At 37.1% G+C, this 16974-nt stretch overlaps 2 protein-coding genes across 2 annotated transcripts; both read right to left on the reverse strand.

The window, feature by feature from the left end:
• Positions 1 to 691: 691 nt before the first annotated feature.
• On the reverse strand, positions 692 to 3797 carry LOC102218863 (protein THEM6-like). The gene is made up of 3 exons (XM_005799945.2): positions 3729 to 3797; positions 1146 to 1651; positions 692 to 1059 (listed from the first exon to the last, which is right to left on the reverse strand). Exons 2-3 carry the CDS (start codon positions 1647 to 1649, stop codon positions 952 to 954), a joined length of 612 nt encoding a protein of 203 aa, XP_005800002.1. The 5' UTR covers positions 1650 to 1651; positions 3729 to 3797; the 3' UTR covers positions 692 to 951.
• A 1403-nt stretch (positions 3798 to 5200) lies between these two features.
• Positions 5201 to 16271, reverse strand: LOC102231414. The gene is made up of 25 exons (XM_023334943.1): positions 16115 to 16271; positions 15328 to 15458; positions 14158 to 14322; positions 13876 to 14016; positions 13106 to 13257; positions 12303 to 12406; positions 12009 to 12198; positions 11697 to 11822; positions 10707 to 10850; positions 10441 to 10576; positions 10011 to 10161; positions 9335 to 9471; positions 9057 to 9168; positions 8512 to 8575; positions 8196 to 8399; positions 7643 to 7788; positions 7143 to 7261; positions 6924 to 7045; positions 6742 to 6839; positions 6541 to 6677; positions 6207 to 6331; positions 5970 to 6115; positions 5736 to 5838; positions 5514 to 5650; positions 5201 to 5346 (listed from the first exon to the last, which is right to left on the reverse strand). The coding sequence occupies exons 2-25, from the start codon at positions 15455 to 15457 to the stop codon at positions 5232 to 5234; spliced, it is 3204 nt and encodes a 1067-aa protein (XP_023190711.1). The 5' UTR covers position 15458; positions 16115 to 16271; the 3' UTR covers positions 5201 to 5231.
• Positions 16272 to 16974: the final 703 nt, after the last annotated feature.

Genomic DNA, 16974 nt, shown 5'->3' on the forward strand with positions numbered 1-16974 from the left:
ATCAAGGTAAGATACACTGTATTTCGGATGTTGTCTCTGCCTAGACAGTAGCTTTGTACGGGAAGCATTGCAGTTGTGGCCCATGACCCTTATAACCTTTTCTGAATCCCTTGAAGCTGCAGTTGACATGTTGCGAAACTTTACTAAACTATCAAATACAATCACTTTACAATTCCTTTACAGCTTCAACTGCCAATTTCTTGGACATAATTTTCTATCACTGTTTGTTCTTCCACTCAACTTAGCATTAATATGCTCAAATACAGCATCCATCTTATTAACACAGAACAGTTTTGGATTCTAGACATCTGTCAAGGCAGCAATCTTCCCCCATAAGACCGTAACAAAACTACTTATTTCATCAGTCTTCTATAATATTTTCATTTCTTGAGAAATTGCATTTTGTGTTTTAACTAGCTGTGAAAAATGAACAGAACTAAATACTTGAATATATATCAGTGTAATGGATTTATACAAGTAAAGAGCGTTGGACTTAATTAAATGAACAAATGTTTTGCTCTTTTCTTGGCACATACCTGTGTAGAAAAAAAATGGCACTAGATGTTAACAGCTGCCCTCAGATGGTACAACAGAAACAATGCATTCAGATGTTAAAGCACAAGAAGTCATTTTTATTTCTAACATTTTTGTGCTTTGAAAGCATATTTCGTCCCAATAAGAAACTCACACCTTAACCCATGGATTAGTTTTATTGCTGCTGCTATAAAACCTGTCATACATTAGATATTTACAGTTACAAAAGTTGTGATGTAACACCATTTTTAATGCAATGTACACCAATATTCCTGTGTTACATCTTTAAATACTGGGTTCAAAGTACCCTTAGAGCAAAGAACAGGCACAACAGTGAAGTAGTGACATAACTGTGCAGATTATTAATTTCTCTCTGAGACGATGGTGAGTCTCAGGAAAGATATACTGTCCATCCAACTATTTGTTCTTCTCCTCAAGACCACTCTCAGCTCTCAGGGCCTGGCTGCTGGCAGAAATAAAGTTGACCCAATGCTGCAGGTCCTCTGGAAACTCAGGAGGCTCTACCTACAAGCAGCAAAACACAAGATTATTGTCATTTGATGCTAGTATGTGCCCAGATTCATCCTATCAGCCTTCACTTCCTCTCTTACCTTCCGTTTACACAGGTGCTGTAAGATCTTGTCAGGGCTGCTGCGTATCACACTCTGCTTGCAGTACATGACGGCACACACCAGTCTGTCTTTAGTGGACACAAACCTTTGCTCCAGGAAAAAAGCTTTGTCATCCCAAGTTACGATACGACTGCACAGATCGTAACCTTCTCCTATACACAGAGCCCTGCGGTAGCGAATGGTTGTGGCCCCCACCACCAGGTTGGCTCTGAGGGCCCGCGCTGCTTTGAACACACCGTTGCGCATGTAGAGAGAGAAGCGGGCGAAGTCGCACTCCCGGAGGTACCGGGCATTGTTCATGTGACACATGTCGATGTCACGTGGGGTGACGCGTCCCGTCATGACCTGCTCTCCTGTGACGTCCCACACTGGAGGTTGAAACCACGCCCGCAAAAGAACGGCGCCCGCTCGCAGGAAGTACCACACATCCAGAGTGCTGAAGAGAAACACTATTGCAGCAAGGACCCACACCACCCACCACATCTCTGTAAGGACAGGACAGATGGAAATAAATGATGATATGATGCTGTTCTCTCATATTTGTTTTGTTGTTAAATTACAGGTACATGCAACTACAGCATTTTTTTTTTCATCATAAGCTTTGAATTCAGGCCCCGACAGATACACCACCTTCAGCTGCAGCTGCCACTAAATACATCTTGGATTAATTAGTACAGTTTGCTTTTCAGTGATGCATATTTGCCACTGTGGATTCTTAGTTTTTTCTCTTTCTGCAGGGATATAAACTGACTTCTAGGGTGTTTTCTTGTACTTCTTCCTTTCTTCTGATATCTCTCTTTCCTTTATATTTCTTTTCTTTATTCACCCCCTCTTTTCTGTCTCCATGTCTATTGCATTTTAAATGAACCTAAAGCATTATAGCAAAAGTTGCAAACAAATCTGTTGGGCTTCTTCTTAGCATTCAGAGTGCTAAATTGCTGGACAGGACACAATACAAATACAAAAAAGATTAGAGCTTAATTCTGTACTCAGGGGTAATTCAGTCATTTAACTGAGGTGTATTGAAACAGGGATGAATCTAATCTGCTGTTTTATGGTGTTTTGTCAATGGCCCAAAAAGTTCAATTTCTTTTACAACTACAAATCACAGAAAATAATTTTTAAAACATACTTTTATTTTAATCTTCCACTCCAGGAGTTGACCTGAATTCAGAGTCCAAATAAATCCAAGTTGTAACGCATGCTTGTAAAACAAGATGCCAGACCCTGAGCGGACTGGCATCAGTCTCAACAATGGAAACCCAAAGAGCACATTTATTAAATAAGTCATATCTGATATTCCAAAAATAGCTAATTCAGTTAATCAATACAATAAATGTACCTCCCAGAGCTATAGCTGTTTAATGTAACAGAAAATGTTTTAAGAATCTTTAAATATGGTAAATATAATAATTAGAAATGTAATGTATTTAAACTTCTGCTGCCAAAACAAATGGTTCAATGGTATGTGGGACTTTAGTCCTAATAAAAGTTGGTGATTGAGACAGCTGACAAAGCTTTCTGTCATTTGAAATATTTAAAAGATGTACATCTTTAGTACCACTTGTCTTTATTTAATTCTAACTCTCCATCCTTCCTCTCCATTTGATAATGTTCACATTGCACAGAAACCCCAACACTCTTTACTCATCCAGGAAAACTGAATGCTACCAGTGAGACTCTGCAATCTCCTGGTTTAGAAAACATTTTAATCACAAGCTCAGCTTATCTGCATGGCCCAATTTGGATTGTATTGGAGTCTGTCTGTATGATTGGATTTAACTGACTTCTTTATCACAGAGTTACTTCAGGAAACATGTTGTGATAAAGCGCTACATAAATAAACTGAAATAAATCAGATTCCTTGCAATACGCAAGTAGTTTACATATTCCACGTTTTACGTTGAATTCTGCAGGCTCAGTTGTCAGATGGCGACATTTTGACTCATGGCTTCACAAAAGCCTTTTTGTATACTACGCGTGAAATTTTAGTTCCACGTAAAATTTGTGAAACTATTTACCTGTTTGGAATTCATACACATGTAGAGGAAGTGTAAGTTTAAAAAACTGGCCAACAAAAAACATTGTTCAACTCATTACGTCTGTGTGAAACTCACTCAATATCCAGCAAATAAAACTGTTTATTGGCCTTGCAGAAATTCTTGAATTTTCCCAAGTCTCAGCAAATCCTGACAAAATGTTGCACTAAACTTCCCACAAAATAGGAGCCCGCAGACAGGTTCTGCAAGAAAGGCAGGCTATCCCTGCATGAGGAGTTTGTCTTGACGACAAGCAGTTTCAGTGAATTAAGAGATTTCCACTGATAAAGTATCTTCTAAAACTCTAAAAAAGCAGTTTATGACTCAGAACCATGGCCCAGAAATACTGAACATATTTCAAATACTGAATCTTAGTTTAAGAGGTCCTGCTTCAGAACGAAAATAAAATCTAGCTATTGTGGTTTAAAGACATAAATAACCAATACGGTAAGGAAGTAGATGTATCTCATTGAACATAATGTAAAACTTTACATTCAAACATGTGGGAAAACTTCAAACTCACCTGCCGTGTTCGTGTCTTGTAGTGTCAGCAGTTTTTCACTGTCACTACAATACACCAAGTCTTTAACTCTAAAAACTTCCGGTAATGGATTTCACATTAAAAGACAAACCATGTGGCTCTTCTTAAATTGACCTAGAATGAATGGAGGAAAAATGAAATCATACCACTGGCCTTGTAAACAAAACACTGAATGAGTGTGTGGAGTTAAGTGAAGACCAGGTATATGTCGTTGTAACATACTTTTAAATTAACATTTACTTTGACAAAAAGAGATTCATTCACTTCCGGTAGCTAAAATGACGTAATGCAGACTGATCCGATTGTACAGCGGTGATTGGCTCTTCAATCAAACCCAATGATGCTTTTAATAGTCACAAGATTATGTTAAATTCAATTTTCAAAATTACTTAATTCTATTAAATAGTACAATAAAGATTCGATGTTTATTCAACATCGTGACACCATAAGAGTCCAACTTGATTGTCATTTCAAGATACTTGACTGATGTATGAATAACTCCCAAAAGCTATGTAAAACAGTCACAACATAGTATTTGAAAAATGGCTCTGTCACTCTAATAAGGCCATACACACACTTTAATTTTATATAAACCCTCAAGACACACAAAGTCTAATCTCATGTAAGCTCTTAAGACAAGAGTTAGTTATAAATATCCATCCATCCATTTTCTTACACCCTTGTCCCTAGTGGGGTCCGGAGGTGCTGGCGCCCATCTCCAACTGACGTTCCAGGCGAGAGGCGGGGTTCACCCTGGACAGATCGCCAGTCTGTCGTAGGGCAACAGAGACACACAGGTCAAACAACCATGCACACACACACTCACACCTAGGAAGAATTTAGAGAGACCAATTAACCTGACAGTCATGTTTTTGGACTGTGGGAGGAAGCCGGAGAACCCGGAGAGAATCCACGCATGCAGAGGGAGAACATGCAAAATCCATGCAGAAAGACCCCGGGCTGGGAATCGAACCAAGGACCTTCTTGCTACACCAACAATGCTACCACTGTGCAGCCCTAGTTAAATTCAACCAGTTGCTTTATTCAGAATCCAGACAAAACACATGCTGCTTCAACTTCTGTTTCCCCAAAAGGCCTTGAATAACGCTGTAAATAAATGAAAACATCCAAAAGGGAAAATGCTGATGAATAAAAAAAAAACAAAAACAATTCCAAGCCTTAGTTTTTTAACTACAATGTACAAACTGTAAGAATGTGAAAGGACAAGCAAATACTTGATTAATAAACACAATTTGTCTTTAACAAAATATCAAGTAGAATTTAAAATACTATACAAAAAAAATCACATGCTAACTTGATTAGTAACAGATTAATACCACACATAAGAACTAAGTTATACATGTAATAATAAAGCACGATAATAATAAAAAAAAAAGCATGCATCCAAGCTATTTTCTAACCAATGTCATCTTAAAGTCACTGTGGTTATTTGAAAAAAAAAAAAAGAGATGTTCCCAAGAAGATTCACTGAATTTGTTGAGATCTGTAATCCATCACCATTTTCTTCATGTTCCAGTCTGACATTAAGTCACTCATTTCAAGCTCATGTCCTGGGCCAGCCAGTGGATCATGTTTGTGTCTGAACGAGAGGGACACCGTCATGATTAGAGCATCCTTTTAACATCATTTTAAAGACGCAGCTCGAACAAAAATGTCTCACAATTTCACATTTCGCATCCTGGTTAGTAATAACGCAGCAGCTTCAAATTTCAGTTAACAAAAACAGATGCAGATGCAGTAGCTTACTGTTTGAGATGCTCCTCGATGGCTTTGCGTTCATACACAGTGCCATAAACTGTTTTCACAGGATCAACAAACATCTTTTTGGTCAGAGGACAGAGCAGGTGTTGGGGAACAAACTGTGGCACAGAATCCACCAGTTTCTTCAGGAAAAAAAAGATACATAAATGTTAAATTTATCCATGGACTATTACACCACCAATACTGTAAATATGCCCATTGATCCACCTTTTCCATATCATCCAGAGACTTCCCTGCATGTTCCTCCGTGTGCCTCTTGGCTTCTTGTTCGTACATCTCACGGCTTGTCAAGAATTCCTCAGCCAAAATGCTTAAAAAAAATAATAATTTAATGTATCAATAAATTTTTATATTTATAGGCCTTTTGGAGAAGCAGAAGTTAAAGCATGTGGATTTTATATTCAGATAAACGACCATGTGAAATACTAAAATATTCCTCACCTATCCAGGGGATCATCTGGCTCAGGAATGATGAGCAGCCCATACACAGCATCAAAAATGTCTTTCATTGTGAGGTGTGCATTGTAGTTTCGGTCGAATATGTTGTGGCAGATCCGGCCCACACTGTTAACGTTGCAGTGGTACACCTGTCATGATGTTAAGAATTCTAACTACATACAATGAAGTTACATATACTTGGCAAGATATATTTAATGTTTCCACAAAGTGTCAGGATACGTTTGTGACAAAACGAAGGACTGGAGGTTTCACTGGGTAGTCGGATCCAAACTGACAGTACAGCTCAAACACGCCCGACTGGTATGGTGTGTCAGGAGGGCCCTGCATGAGAATCCTCCAGAATGCTGAAAAGATGAGTTTCTTAGCACAGATGTCATAAAAATATTTTTTAAATAGAGAAATTCTTTATTCATAATAATCTGTTATATGGTTCATAGATTTACCATCTAGTTTTTACAAATTACAGCTTCATTTATGGCACAATTATTGGTCACTTTTAAAAAGTTAACCTGTAAAAATTGCAACAGGGAAAAAAAAAAAAAAATCAACTTACTGAAATCAGACTCTGATGGAAAGACTCTAAAGAAGGGATGCGGGTCACAGTGCAGACTTCTGAGTTCCTCCAGGATCCGTTTTTCCTTTTCCATGAATCGTCCAGCCTTTGACTCACAAATCTTCTTTTTGAGGGTACTGATTAAGAAAAAAAGGGCTGGAATTGTCCATTTATTCACAGAAAAGTGATGATGTCTGCTACCTTTCAGTCAGGGTCACTCTGTCATTTATCTGACTTGGCAGGAATGTCTCTGGGTATTCATCATACCCATGAGCAGCAAAGAGGCCCATTAATCCAGACTAGAAGGAATGAAAATAAATACGTCATAAAGCCATAGTGTTTCATTCATCTTAACTAAATGCAGACAAACAGTCATGACAGACCTTAGAGATGGAAGATGCATCAAGTTTTTTCTTGGGTTTCCTTTGCTCCAAGGACAGAACTGTCTCAATTTCAAAAAGCTTTAGGCCATCTTTGGTTGTCTGAGGCTTGAAACAACAACCACCTAGAGATATAAAGAAATTAGAGCAAATAAAGAAAAGCTTCAAAACATTGTTTAGCTGCTGTGAAAAAACTGGTAACTAGACTCAATAAAAATAAACCTGTTGCATTGCTGATCCCATGCAGCATGTTGTTCTCCACATTTCCCAGGAGGATCGAATCAACAGTGATGTCAGATTTGAGCAGTTTCACTGTCACAGCTACAGGCTCTGTCTGGGAACTAAAAAAAAACCAACATTTTTTGCACCTAAACAGACAAATGGAGGACAACCTACTTGTTAGGCCCAGTTAAACTCAAATCTAAGCTCGACTCTCAGGAGGAGGGTGGCAAATGTCACGGTCGGGCAGCAGTGACAACAGAAAAAAAAGAAAAACTTGTAAAATTGCACATCATCATGACCCCACACAGAGTAAAGAGCTTGTGGAATCCAAACAACCCCATTTCTTAACACTGCAGAAGGGTTAAGGATGTGCGTACACCTTGCGCAAACTGATTATACACAAGGAAAGACAATGTTAAATTCTTCAAGCTTAATATAAGATTTTCCTAATCAACAGAAGAAGTGATTAAAATGTAAAGTGAAGCAGAAGGAAATTTTACCCAGAGTCGTTTCCATCGGTAAGGCATATGATGCGAAGTCTACAATCTGGGAATCTCTCCTTGACTTTTTCAAGCTCACGAGCTCCTCGCCGTAGCGCATCGTACAGGAGAGTACATCCATTTGCCTTCAAGTCACGCAAATGTTCCTACGAATGTGGAAGAGCATGATAAAAACCAAGTCCTGTTATGTAGCAGCTGTTGCAGGGATTAAACACCGATTTAAGTCATCCCTAATCTTTAAATGCAGTTTTCTAGAAGCAACCTTTTTTCAGTTAAAGTCTACACAATGTAGTGCGCATGTGTTCTTATAAAAACAAAAATGCATGAATGTAAGAATAGTATGCACGTGGATGTCTCTGCAGCCCCAAGTTATCAGGCAGCACTTATCTGGGGAATAACTTAAAGGTGTAAACATACATTTCACCTCCGAAATCGTCTCTGCATTGATTTAAGAAACTGAAATAAATTGTCTTAGACCAACTATGGCTTTTAAAATGCAAAATTATAATAACACATTTAAAGATCATCTTTTTTACTGCAACAAAGTGCGTACCTTGAACTTTTCCAGATTTTCAGTAAATGTATGGAGGGTCTTCACAAAGGAATCAAACTTCACAAGACCAATGACATGATGGAAATCATAGGCCATGCTCCTGGTAGCGAAGTTGTCAAAAAGCTCTTTCACAGCATTGATTTTCTTTATTTTTGCATTTTCATAGCACTCTTCTTCCATGGAGGAACTGGTATCCATCAGTATCTGATGAATACAAGTCAACATTAATTAATTTATGTCTGGACAACTAATGCTACTTTATTCTGAGTTATTTTAGGATTAGAAAAATAAAAATACAAGTATTTTCACATATTACCAGTATTGCTTCTTTTGGAGATCTGGTAGTGACAAATGTTTCATCGTCTCTGTGGGCACCAGTCCTACATCCCATAAAAACAAAAAACTTGATTTTATTTTGTACTCTTCTTATGGCATACGCATACAGTACAGACCAAACGTTTGGACACACCTTCTAATTAAAATGGGTTTTCTTTATTTTCATGACTATTTATAAGGCAAGAAATCCCACTTATTAACCTGACAGGGCAGGTTGACCTATGAAGTGAAAACCATTTCAGGTGACTACCTCTTGAAGCTCATCAAGAAAATGCAGAGTGTGTGCAAAGCAGTAATCATAGCAAAAGGTTGCTACTTTGAAGAAACTAGAATATAAGGGGTATTTTCAGTTGTTTTACACTTTTTTGTTTAGTGCATATTTCCACATGTGTTATTCATAGTTTTGATGCCTTCAGTGTGAATCTACAATGTCAATAGTCATGAAAATAAAGGAAACTCATTGAATTAAAAGGTGTGTCCAAACTTTTGGTCTGTACTGTATATTGTATCATATTATGTACTTACTTGGCAGCCAAAATATTCAGATCCACTAGTTTTACTTTTCCATCCAGGCAGTCATGTACATTGATCATATCAGGGGATCCTTTGGCCTTATAGAGATAAACCCCAAGGTTGTCTGGTTAAAAGGAGGAAAAGAGCAAATAACCTTATTGAAAAATAGTTCTTTAAAGATAAAAAACTCAGCACACCAGAGATAAAGGCAAATGTAGAGTGGATATTTTGTCATTTTTAAAATCATGGATGTTGGACTGAAACAACTGCATGTTCATATTATGATCAACCTTCGCTTAGCATAACGAGGGAACTCCAAGTTGATCCCAGATCCTTTAGCTGCAGAGGTGGAGTCACATTGAGACAAGTGAAAGCTTTTAGTCCTTCCACCATACTTCCAAAGGTCCACTCAACATTAACCTGAAAGCTAAAAAACAGAACGTTGCAGAGATTAGTAAACTAGTATATTTCAAAGCTTTTGTTTGTTGTAAACCTTTCTAATGAACTTTAATGTAAAGTTCATTAGATGAACTTTTTTGTAATAAAAACCTTTTGAGGGATCTATTCAATGTGGGTGTTTTTATGGTGGTTGGTTAGCAAGGTAAAATTTCACCACAAGGTGGCGCTGTATTTCATGTCTTACCTAAAACAAATCTTGACCCTTTGTATTTTGCTCCAAGAGACGAAAATATTCAATAAATGTTCTTAAAAATGAGCTTTCTTATTTTGGAGTCTTTCAAGGTTTTCAAAAGTGGTGGCTTTTCTGTACTTGTTTAACATATTTTGAAGATCTATTAAATATGTATTAAATGTTGAAGTCTTTGAAAGAGGAGATGCATGTCAAGTCTTAGGCACACTATGGAAGTAACCCTATCGTAAAAAATCTAACACACACTTCAGTCCAAGATTAACAATTCTTCTTAAACAACACAAGCATTATTCAAATATTAGTTTGAGGATACATACTTGTGACTAGACACCTTGTCGTGATGAATCCAGAGAGAATATGACTGGACAGAGCGAGGGATGCTGAGAAGTATCTTCTCCACATCAGCAGCTCTCTGGAGGGAACATTCTCGCAACGGCTCTTCGGTGCAATTTGGGATTTTAATGCCATCTAATGTAAAGGGCACAATCCGAAATGTGTACAATACCAAACTAAACCAAGAACACCACACATAGAAGAGATGGTACTGGTTATGGGTTCAACTTAGTAGGCATTAACACCACTACTGTTAGAACATTACCATAATATAAAACTCTGGAAGCTAGTTAAAAATTGAACGAACAGCCTAACAAGTTTCAAAATAAAACTGCAGAAAGTGAGAAATCATGAATGTATGTTGTCCACGAATAATCAAATAAGCTCTTTATAGTGCTTAAGCTTAAAAAATACCCTTGATTTTGTCAAGAACATCCGCTCTTTCAAAGACAGTTGGCACTCCGGGAACTCTGACTGGCTCACAGAAATGGTTACCGTCTTCGGACACAAGGCTGATCGGAGTAAAGTCTTCATGCTCAGTTGTCTGGTCCTGTTGATGTGGAAGAAAATTTTAATAACTGACACTGGCTAAAATTAATATAAAACTTTACAGAAAATGAAGATACGCGGACACGGACGGTGGCTATTTGAAAAATAAAAAAATAAAATAATTTCATTACTTTTGCTTTGTTGATGAGGTGTGCCCAGCAGTACAAGGAGTTCTCAAAAACATCCTGGTCCTCAATAGTTTTCTTCCCGCTCTGTGATCCTTGCTTGGGTAAAAGCTCTCTGAAGAGCATGTACAAGCTCTCAACAACGGCAATCTGCAGAGGATCAGTTAGCACATCGTCATAGTTACTGTTACAACATAAAAAACACAGTGAATTAGTTAAGATAAAAAAAATATATTTTCTAATGACCTCAAAAAGTGACTAAAAAGTCACCACATAAGAACAGCAAAAAAGAAAATCTAACTACAAACCACCTTGTGATGACAAATACGTCCTCTCTCATCATGCTTAAATTCTTAAGTCTATGGTGTTTATGTTTGTATGCTTTGGGTTAATTGCAATAACAGATACCAAGTGGAATGGCATTTATTAATTCCACTAATGATTATGGTAATCAAAAACAGTGCTTTGTGATATTAATAGTGGACGTGGATTTTTTGATTAAACTAAATTTGTGATCAACTTTGCAGTCCTGCTCAGCATGTTATCTTCACTAGATTCTGCTGATCAACAGTTCTAACATCAGGCAGACACTGCAGATCACATATCTCCACTTTGTGTGCAAATGCAGGCTGGGCAGATGCTGTCTTGCTCTTGCTTTGCACTTTGTCATTTTGCAATTGCAAATACCCCTTAGAATCCATAGAGGTTACAGGTTCATTACTTTATTACAATATTATTACCAGGTGTGGGTCAGGGCTAATCAAGAGATGTGATAAACACTTGGAGATCATGAATTGAAAGGATGACCTAATAGGGGCTTCATGTAGGCTCCAAATGCCCAGGAGAAATCGCTTAGTTTTGGCTCATTGTGTAAAAATACTCATGAATCCAACAATTTGAATGTGTATGTGCTAAGCACAACTGCAGAAAAATAAGACCAAAATGAATACCTTCAATATTTACAAAGACAGAATTAAGCCACCTTCCATGACTTGCCTTCTGGTTTCTGGTCACTCTCTCTTTTCTGCACAGCTGATGCAAGCTCTGGACGAGGGGGTTACATCCAGTCAGTTTTCTTATGTAGGCAAGCAATATTTTGCGGGGTACGTCTCTATGCTCTGCCTGAAAGCACATAGAAATACATATTTTAGAAAAACTCTTAAGACAATTGAGAACCACAGCTACTTTCAGAGAGTATTAAAAAGAAAAAGAAAAGGATTTATGTGAACAGGCCACAAAAGAAGCTTCTTTGACCGTTAGTCTGAATAACATTAGGTGAATAAATGACACCAGCAGGACAGTACTTACAATAGCATAAAGAGATGAGAAGAATACACTGATTCCCATCAGGGTTTGCGACACTGAAGGCACAACATCATTGAAGTAGAACATGTCATCATACGGAGTTTCTTTAGAAAAAGACGACAAACTGAAGAAAACGGTTGAGCCTTCCGAAATTCCACACTTCTTCAGTGTGTCGCTGATGGAGTATGTCCCTCTGAGGACAAAAATTACAACAAAAAACAAGTGACGGTGCTGAGGACTACCTGTGAAAATAAGAGGTCAGTACAGTAGGAACAAAAAATAACTGTGTAGATTTACTTCTGATGAAGGACATGTCCTGGGATGCCACTTGTCTCTGATAATTTTTTTCTCAGGGTTGCCATTGTGTCACTTTCCAAGTCCACACAAACGTCAAAATATCCCTTGAAAACAGAAAAATAGAATTAAAAAAAAAAAATCAACCAGAATTAAAAAAAAATGCTCTCCATATCTTCATTCCTAATGAAAACTAATACTGCCATATCTACAAGATATTCTAAATTAAATGGATAGATGGATCTAACAACTTTACTGTTACTGCAAACAGTTGATTTTTAGTTATAAGGGCGCTGATCAATGAATTTACTCATCTTTTATTTCTAATTAATAAAACATACTTTACCAGTGTGCTTCTAGAAGGAAGAAGATTTAAAATTTCAGTATTAAAAAAAAAAATGATGCCAGAGAAAGCAAAAATTCTGTATTTTACACATTTTATGGGATGCCTACGGCTCACTGAGGTTGTGAGAAAATTAAATACTCAGCAGATAACAGGAAGGCTGAACAGACCTACTCGATTTAATCCCTTGAGATTTCAATCCATGGTGGACTTGCAAATGTTGGTAGCCTTTTAGAAATCTCAGCTAAAGCAAAGTTCCACATTATCTAGGAATGCACATGCTGACTATTTTAGTAATACTAGCTACACTCAACTGAAATATAAGATGGTAAAGACTAATAATAGTTCCTTTGGGGAAATCATAATAATAAACAAAACCTTTACCGACATACACTTAAGACTGAAAATTGGCCGCAATGTTCTCACTTATTCTCTTACAGTAAGCACCACGGATCAGCTCTACCTTGAGCATGATGTGGCATCGAATGACTTCTGTCCCATTCGCTTCACAGGGCTTTTGCTTTGGCATTTGAGGAGCCTGTCTTAGGTTTTCCTTTGGAGTGAAAATGGCATAGACTGTGTCACCATTTTGAATATGTCTCTCTTTCAAAGACCCTGAAAAATAAACCAATTCATAGTTAAACTGTTAAACATGGTTCTGTATCAAACAGGTGCTGAACATTTACAATTCAAACATAAAATAGGAAAGTGGACAGTAACTTTCCATTTGCTAACTTTTAAAAATGCATCTCTGCTATATTGCTCAATCAAAATATTATTCGCCTCATGATCTTCAGAGTCCAAAGCAACATAAACAGCCAGGAGGCTGAGAGCATTGGCATTATGTGACTGTGATATTGTACATAGTAGTCACAGATACATACAATGAAAGCTCTGCAAAAAGTATATCTTTGTCCATCTTAGCCCAAATCTCTGTAGTCAAATGTCATTTTTAAAACTGTTGTCTTAAAAATAAGCATGCAAGTTAGTAAGTGCTGCCTTAGTTCACAAATACTGTTGATGGGAGAAAATGAAACAAAGGAATTAACCAAAACTCTCTTGAATATTTTTTTACTAGTAGTTCGAAGTTCAGTAGTTCTGTGTCCCAAATCTGTTTCTTCTTCTTCTCAATCTTTAGCAACAACGTTGGTTTGTTTTATGTTCTAGTAAACGGGTAAAATGCCTTCTAATACAAAAACCGTCTTTATATAAAAAGAGTTTATATCAACTCACATGTATTGAAGAAGGGATCATCTGTCAGGGGCATCCCATCGACGGTATATAAGCAGACCCCCCCTAGGGTGTTGGCAACTTTTTCAAGGTAAGAGATCCGTATCATCAGATCTTCGACAGTGTTTTGTCCAGGGTCCATATCTGTAACATTCACATTTGTGGTGTAAATTTCATATAGGGGCTAGTATTTGCTGTCTTCATAACTAATTGTACTAGTTTAATATTTGTTTTTAAGTTTAGAACATTCAAAGTAATGACAAAGTTGTCCTATTTCTCTCCTACCTTTAATCAGTTTCCGTTCGGGGCATTTAGGATATGTGTACCACAGACTAAATGAGTTTGAAGTCTTCAGTGGTGTCACAGTTTGGACCTGTGGCTGGGAAGCACTTAGTTTTTGAATAAAGGTTCTCATGTTGTTAAAACGATTCTTTTCCACACGACTTAAACCTGAGAAAAAAAAGAGAACAAATTAACATGCAAACAATGCAAAACCTTTTTACCTTCTTTACATTTGTCATGTTAAAAATAATGCTTCAACATCATTTATCTTATGTGACATACAACCACAAAGTAGTGATTATTACATGTAAAATGCAAGAAAAATTACTGTTTAATTTTTTTAAAATTGTGTTTTTAAAACAATTCCTCTAAATAAAATAAAGTCCAGACAAACAGCCCTCAGAGGTCTCCGATGAGTAAATAGAGTCTACCTGTTTGAGATTTAATCCCAGTGGTAACTGCTCTGTAAGGACTAAGATGTTTGTTAAGGAACACAAGTCAACAGGCTACATCATGAAGACCAACAAACACAACTGATGCATCAGGGAGAATTTTTTCATAGGAGTTTTAAAGTTATAACTCACAACAATCCATAATCTAAAAATGTGGTCAAATATTGCACAATTGCAAGTCTATCAAGACACAGCTTAACTGAGAAGCTGAGCAAGGACAACATTAATCAGAAGGCAATCTGCAGCTCAGACAGGACAATTTGTTAAAAATTATTCAAAATTCAATTCAAAAATACTTTCTTGATCCCAAAGATAAATTAAATATGGAATGGCAAGAAGAAAGCCATCCTGTGTTAACATATTTTGCCTTGGTCAATGACATAGAATGAAAATAAAACAGATTCAAGTTTGTTCTTTCAACAGGACAAAATTTTATATGTTTAAGAGGTGTGAATATTTTTGCAAAGCACTACGGACATAAAACCCAATATCGCAATGACAGAACTTAAAATTTCTACAATTTGGATATGAACTGAACCTGCATTTCTTGTGAAATTACCTTTGGTGTGAATTACCATTGCAGAAATAAACTCAATTGAATGCCATGAGCAATTTATAATCTTCAACTCCACATGAAAAACATACCGCAACCCAGAAACATGCAAGACTTCGACCTTGCTTTGCAAATGGTTCATATTGATGCCGTATTCAGAACCCTCACCAAGGCTGTGCAAATCCTCATCAGTCACTCCATCAACGAAGTCTTGTTCATCTTTCACACCCATTTGCAGAAACTGGTTGTAGTAGGACTCCAGTCTGTACTGCTGGAGCAAATTAAATATGGCATCCATCCTTATGAAATAAGCAAAATATATCAAGTTATTACTGTATAAAAACAAAGAGCATTGATTCTGGGATAAGATTCTCAAAAATCTCGAATCCCCAGTCTTGTCAAACTTGTACAACGCTTGTGCAGAGTTAAGACATCAGTCAGTCAGTCCATCTTTACCTATATTCATTTTTAAAAATATTGCCAGTATAACTTTAGAAATATTAGATATTCTCCTATGAAAGTATGCAACTACTAACAATTCTGCTTCATATAAAGTTTCCAAAAAACAATGAAGTAAAACATTCACATAAACCCCGAAACAAAAAGGAAGGTTAGCTTTCAATTTGCTGGTATGGTCGAAGGCTAACACAAACCGACCTAGCCTACATTAAACATAGCAAACGTTTTTAAGTTTCTGAAACAAATTAAACATCTCCAATATTTCCTGTAAGACCGGGTGTATATATAGCTTTTCAAATAGTTCAAATGTCGACATGGCAAATTCCTCCAAGTGTTAGCATTGCTTCCAAAAAGTAGCAGTCCAGGGTAGCTCTGTATCCACATTGCAACTCGGTTAAGACCTACAAAAATAAGCATAAACTTCTAAACACTTCTCATTTTCTAAAATTAAAACGCTCTGGAAGAAAATAATGAAAATAACAGACAATCTGCTTACTTTTCGCCTCTCACTCTGGCGTTGCAAATCTGCCAACTACAGAGAAAGAAAAGTGCCTATTTTTCTGTTCAATAAGACGCTTAATTTGCACAATTTGTCATTTGCTTGCAAAGAAAAGAGAGTTGCTGGGTGCAGCAGCAGCTGATCACCAGAAAGAGGAGATCATCCAAGGTGGGGCGAGATCAGAAACAAACGGATCGAGCTCATTGGATAATCAACTTCAAGTATGAAAACACTGGGGATAACGCGCTCAGAAAATCATTAAATACCGATAAAGTAAATTATATTTTTAAAGTAATTCAAGGGAGTATGCATCGTCTGATCAAAATAATAATTTAATCGAACATGAAAGAAGTTAAGAATAAAATACTTGGCAGACTGTAAGACACGGAAGTACTTTGACCGCAGGTGTTCGTGTTTTTATGCAGAGTGGGAGTCTCACCCTGACTTTCTCCTAATGTGACACAAGTGAAGATTCTTTATCTTATCCCCGAAACCTCGGGATCAGACTAAGTAACAGTATAGCAATAGCACACTGGCTCATTTGGGTTTTCAAAAGCAAGCGTTATTAAGGAATGTCGGGGTAACTGCAAGCGTTGGCTCCTTTAAATTTCGTTTGTTTTGTGAGTACTCTATTTAAGTGTTAATGGGGAAAAAATAAGCTTATTTAGGCAAATATTATATAGGTACATTATTTATTCACTGTTTAAAATGCTAAAAAAGGAGAATCAGAAAGAGAATCATATCTTGTATATGACGACTGGTCCACAACAACAGCTGTTTGCTGTTGTTGTGGACCACGAACGAAACGAAACCTAAAAAGAGACACTACACGGAATAAAGAGGCCCGAAATGGAGTC

This window comes from Xiphophorus maculatus, chromosome 6, assembly GCF_002775205.1.
Source record: "Xiphophorus maculatus strain JP 163 A chromosome 6, X_maculatus-5.0-male, whole genome shotgun sequence".
NCBI lineage: Eukaryota > Metazoa > Chordata > Actinopteri > Cyprinodontiformes > Poeciliidae > Xiphophorus > Xiphophorus maculatus.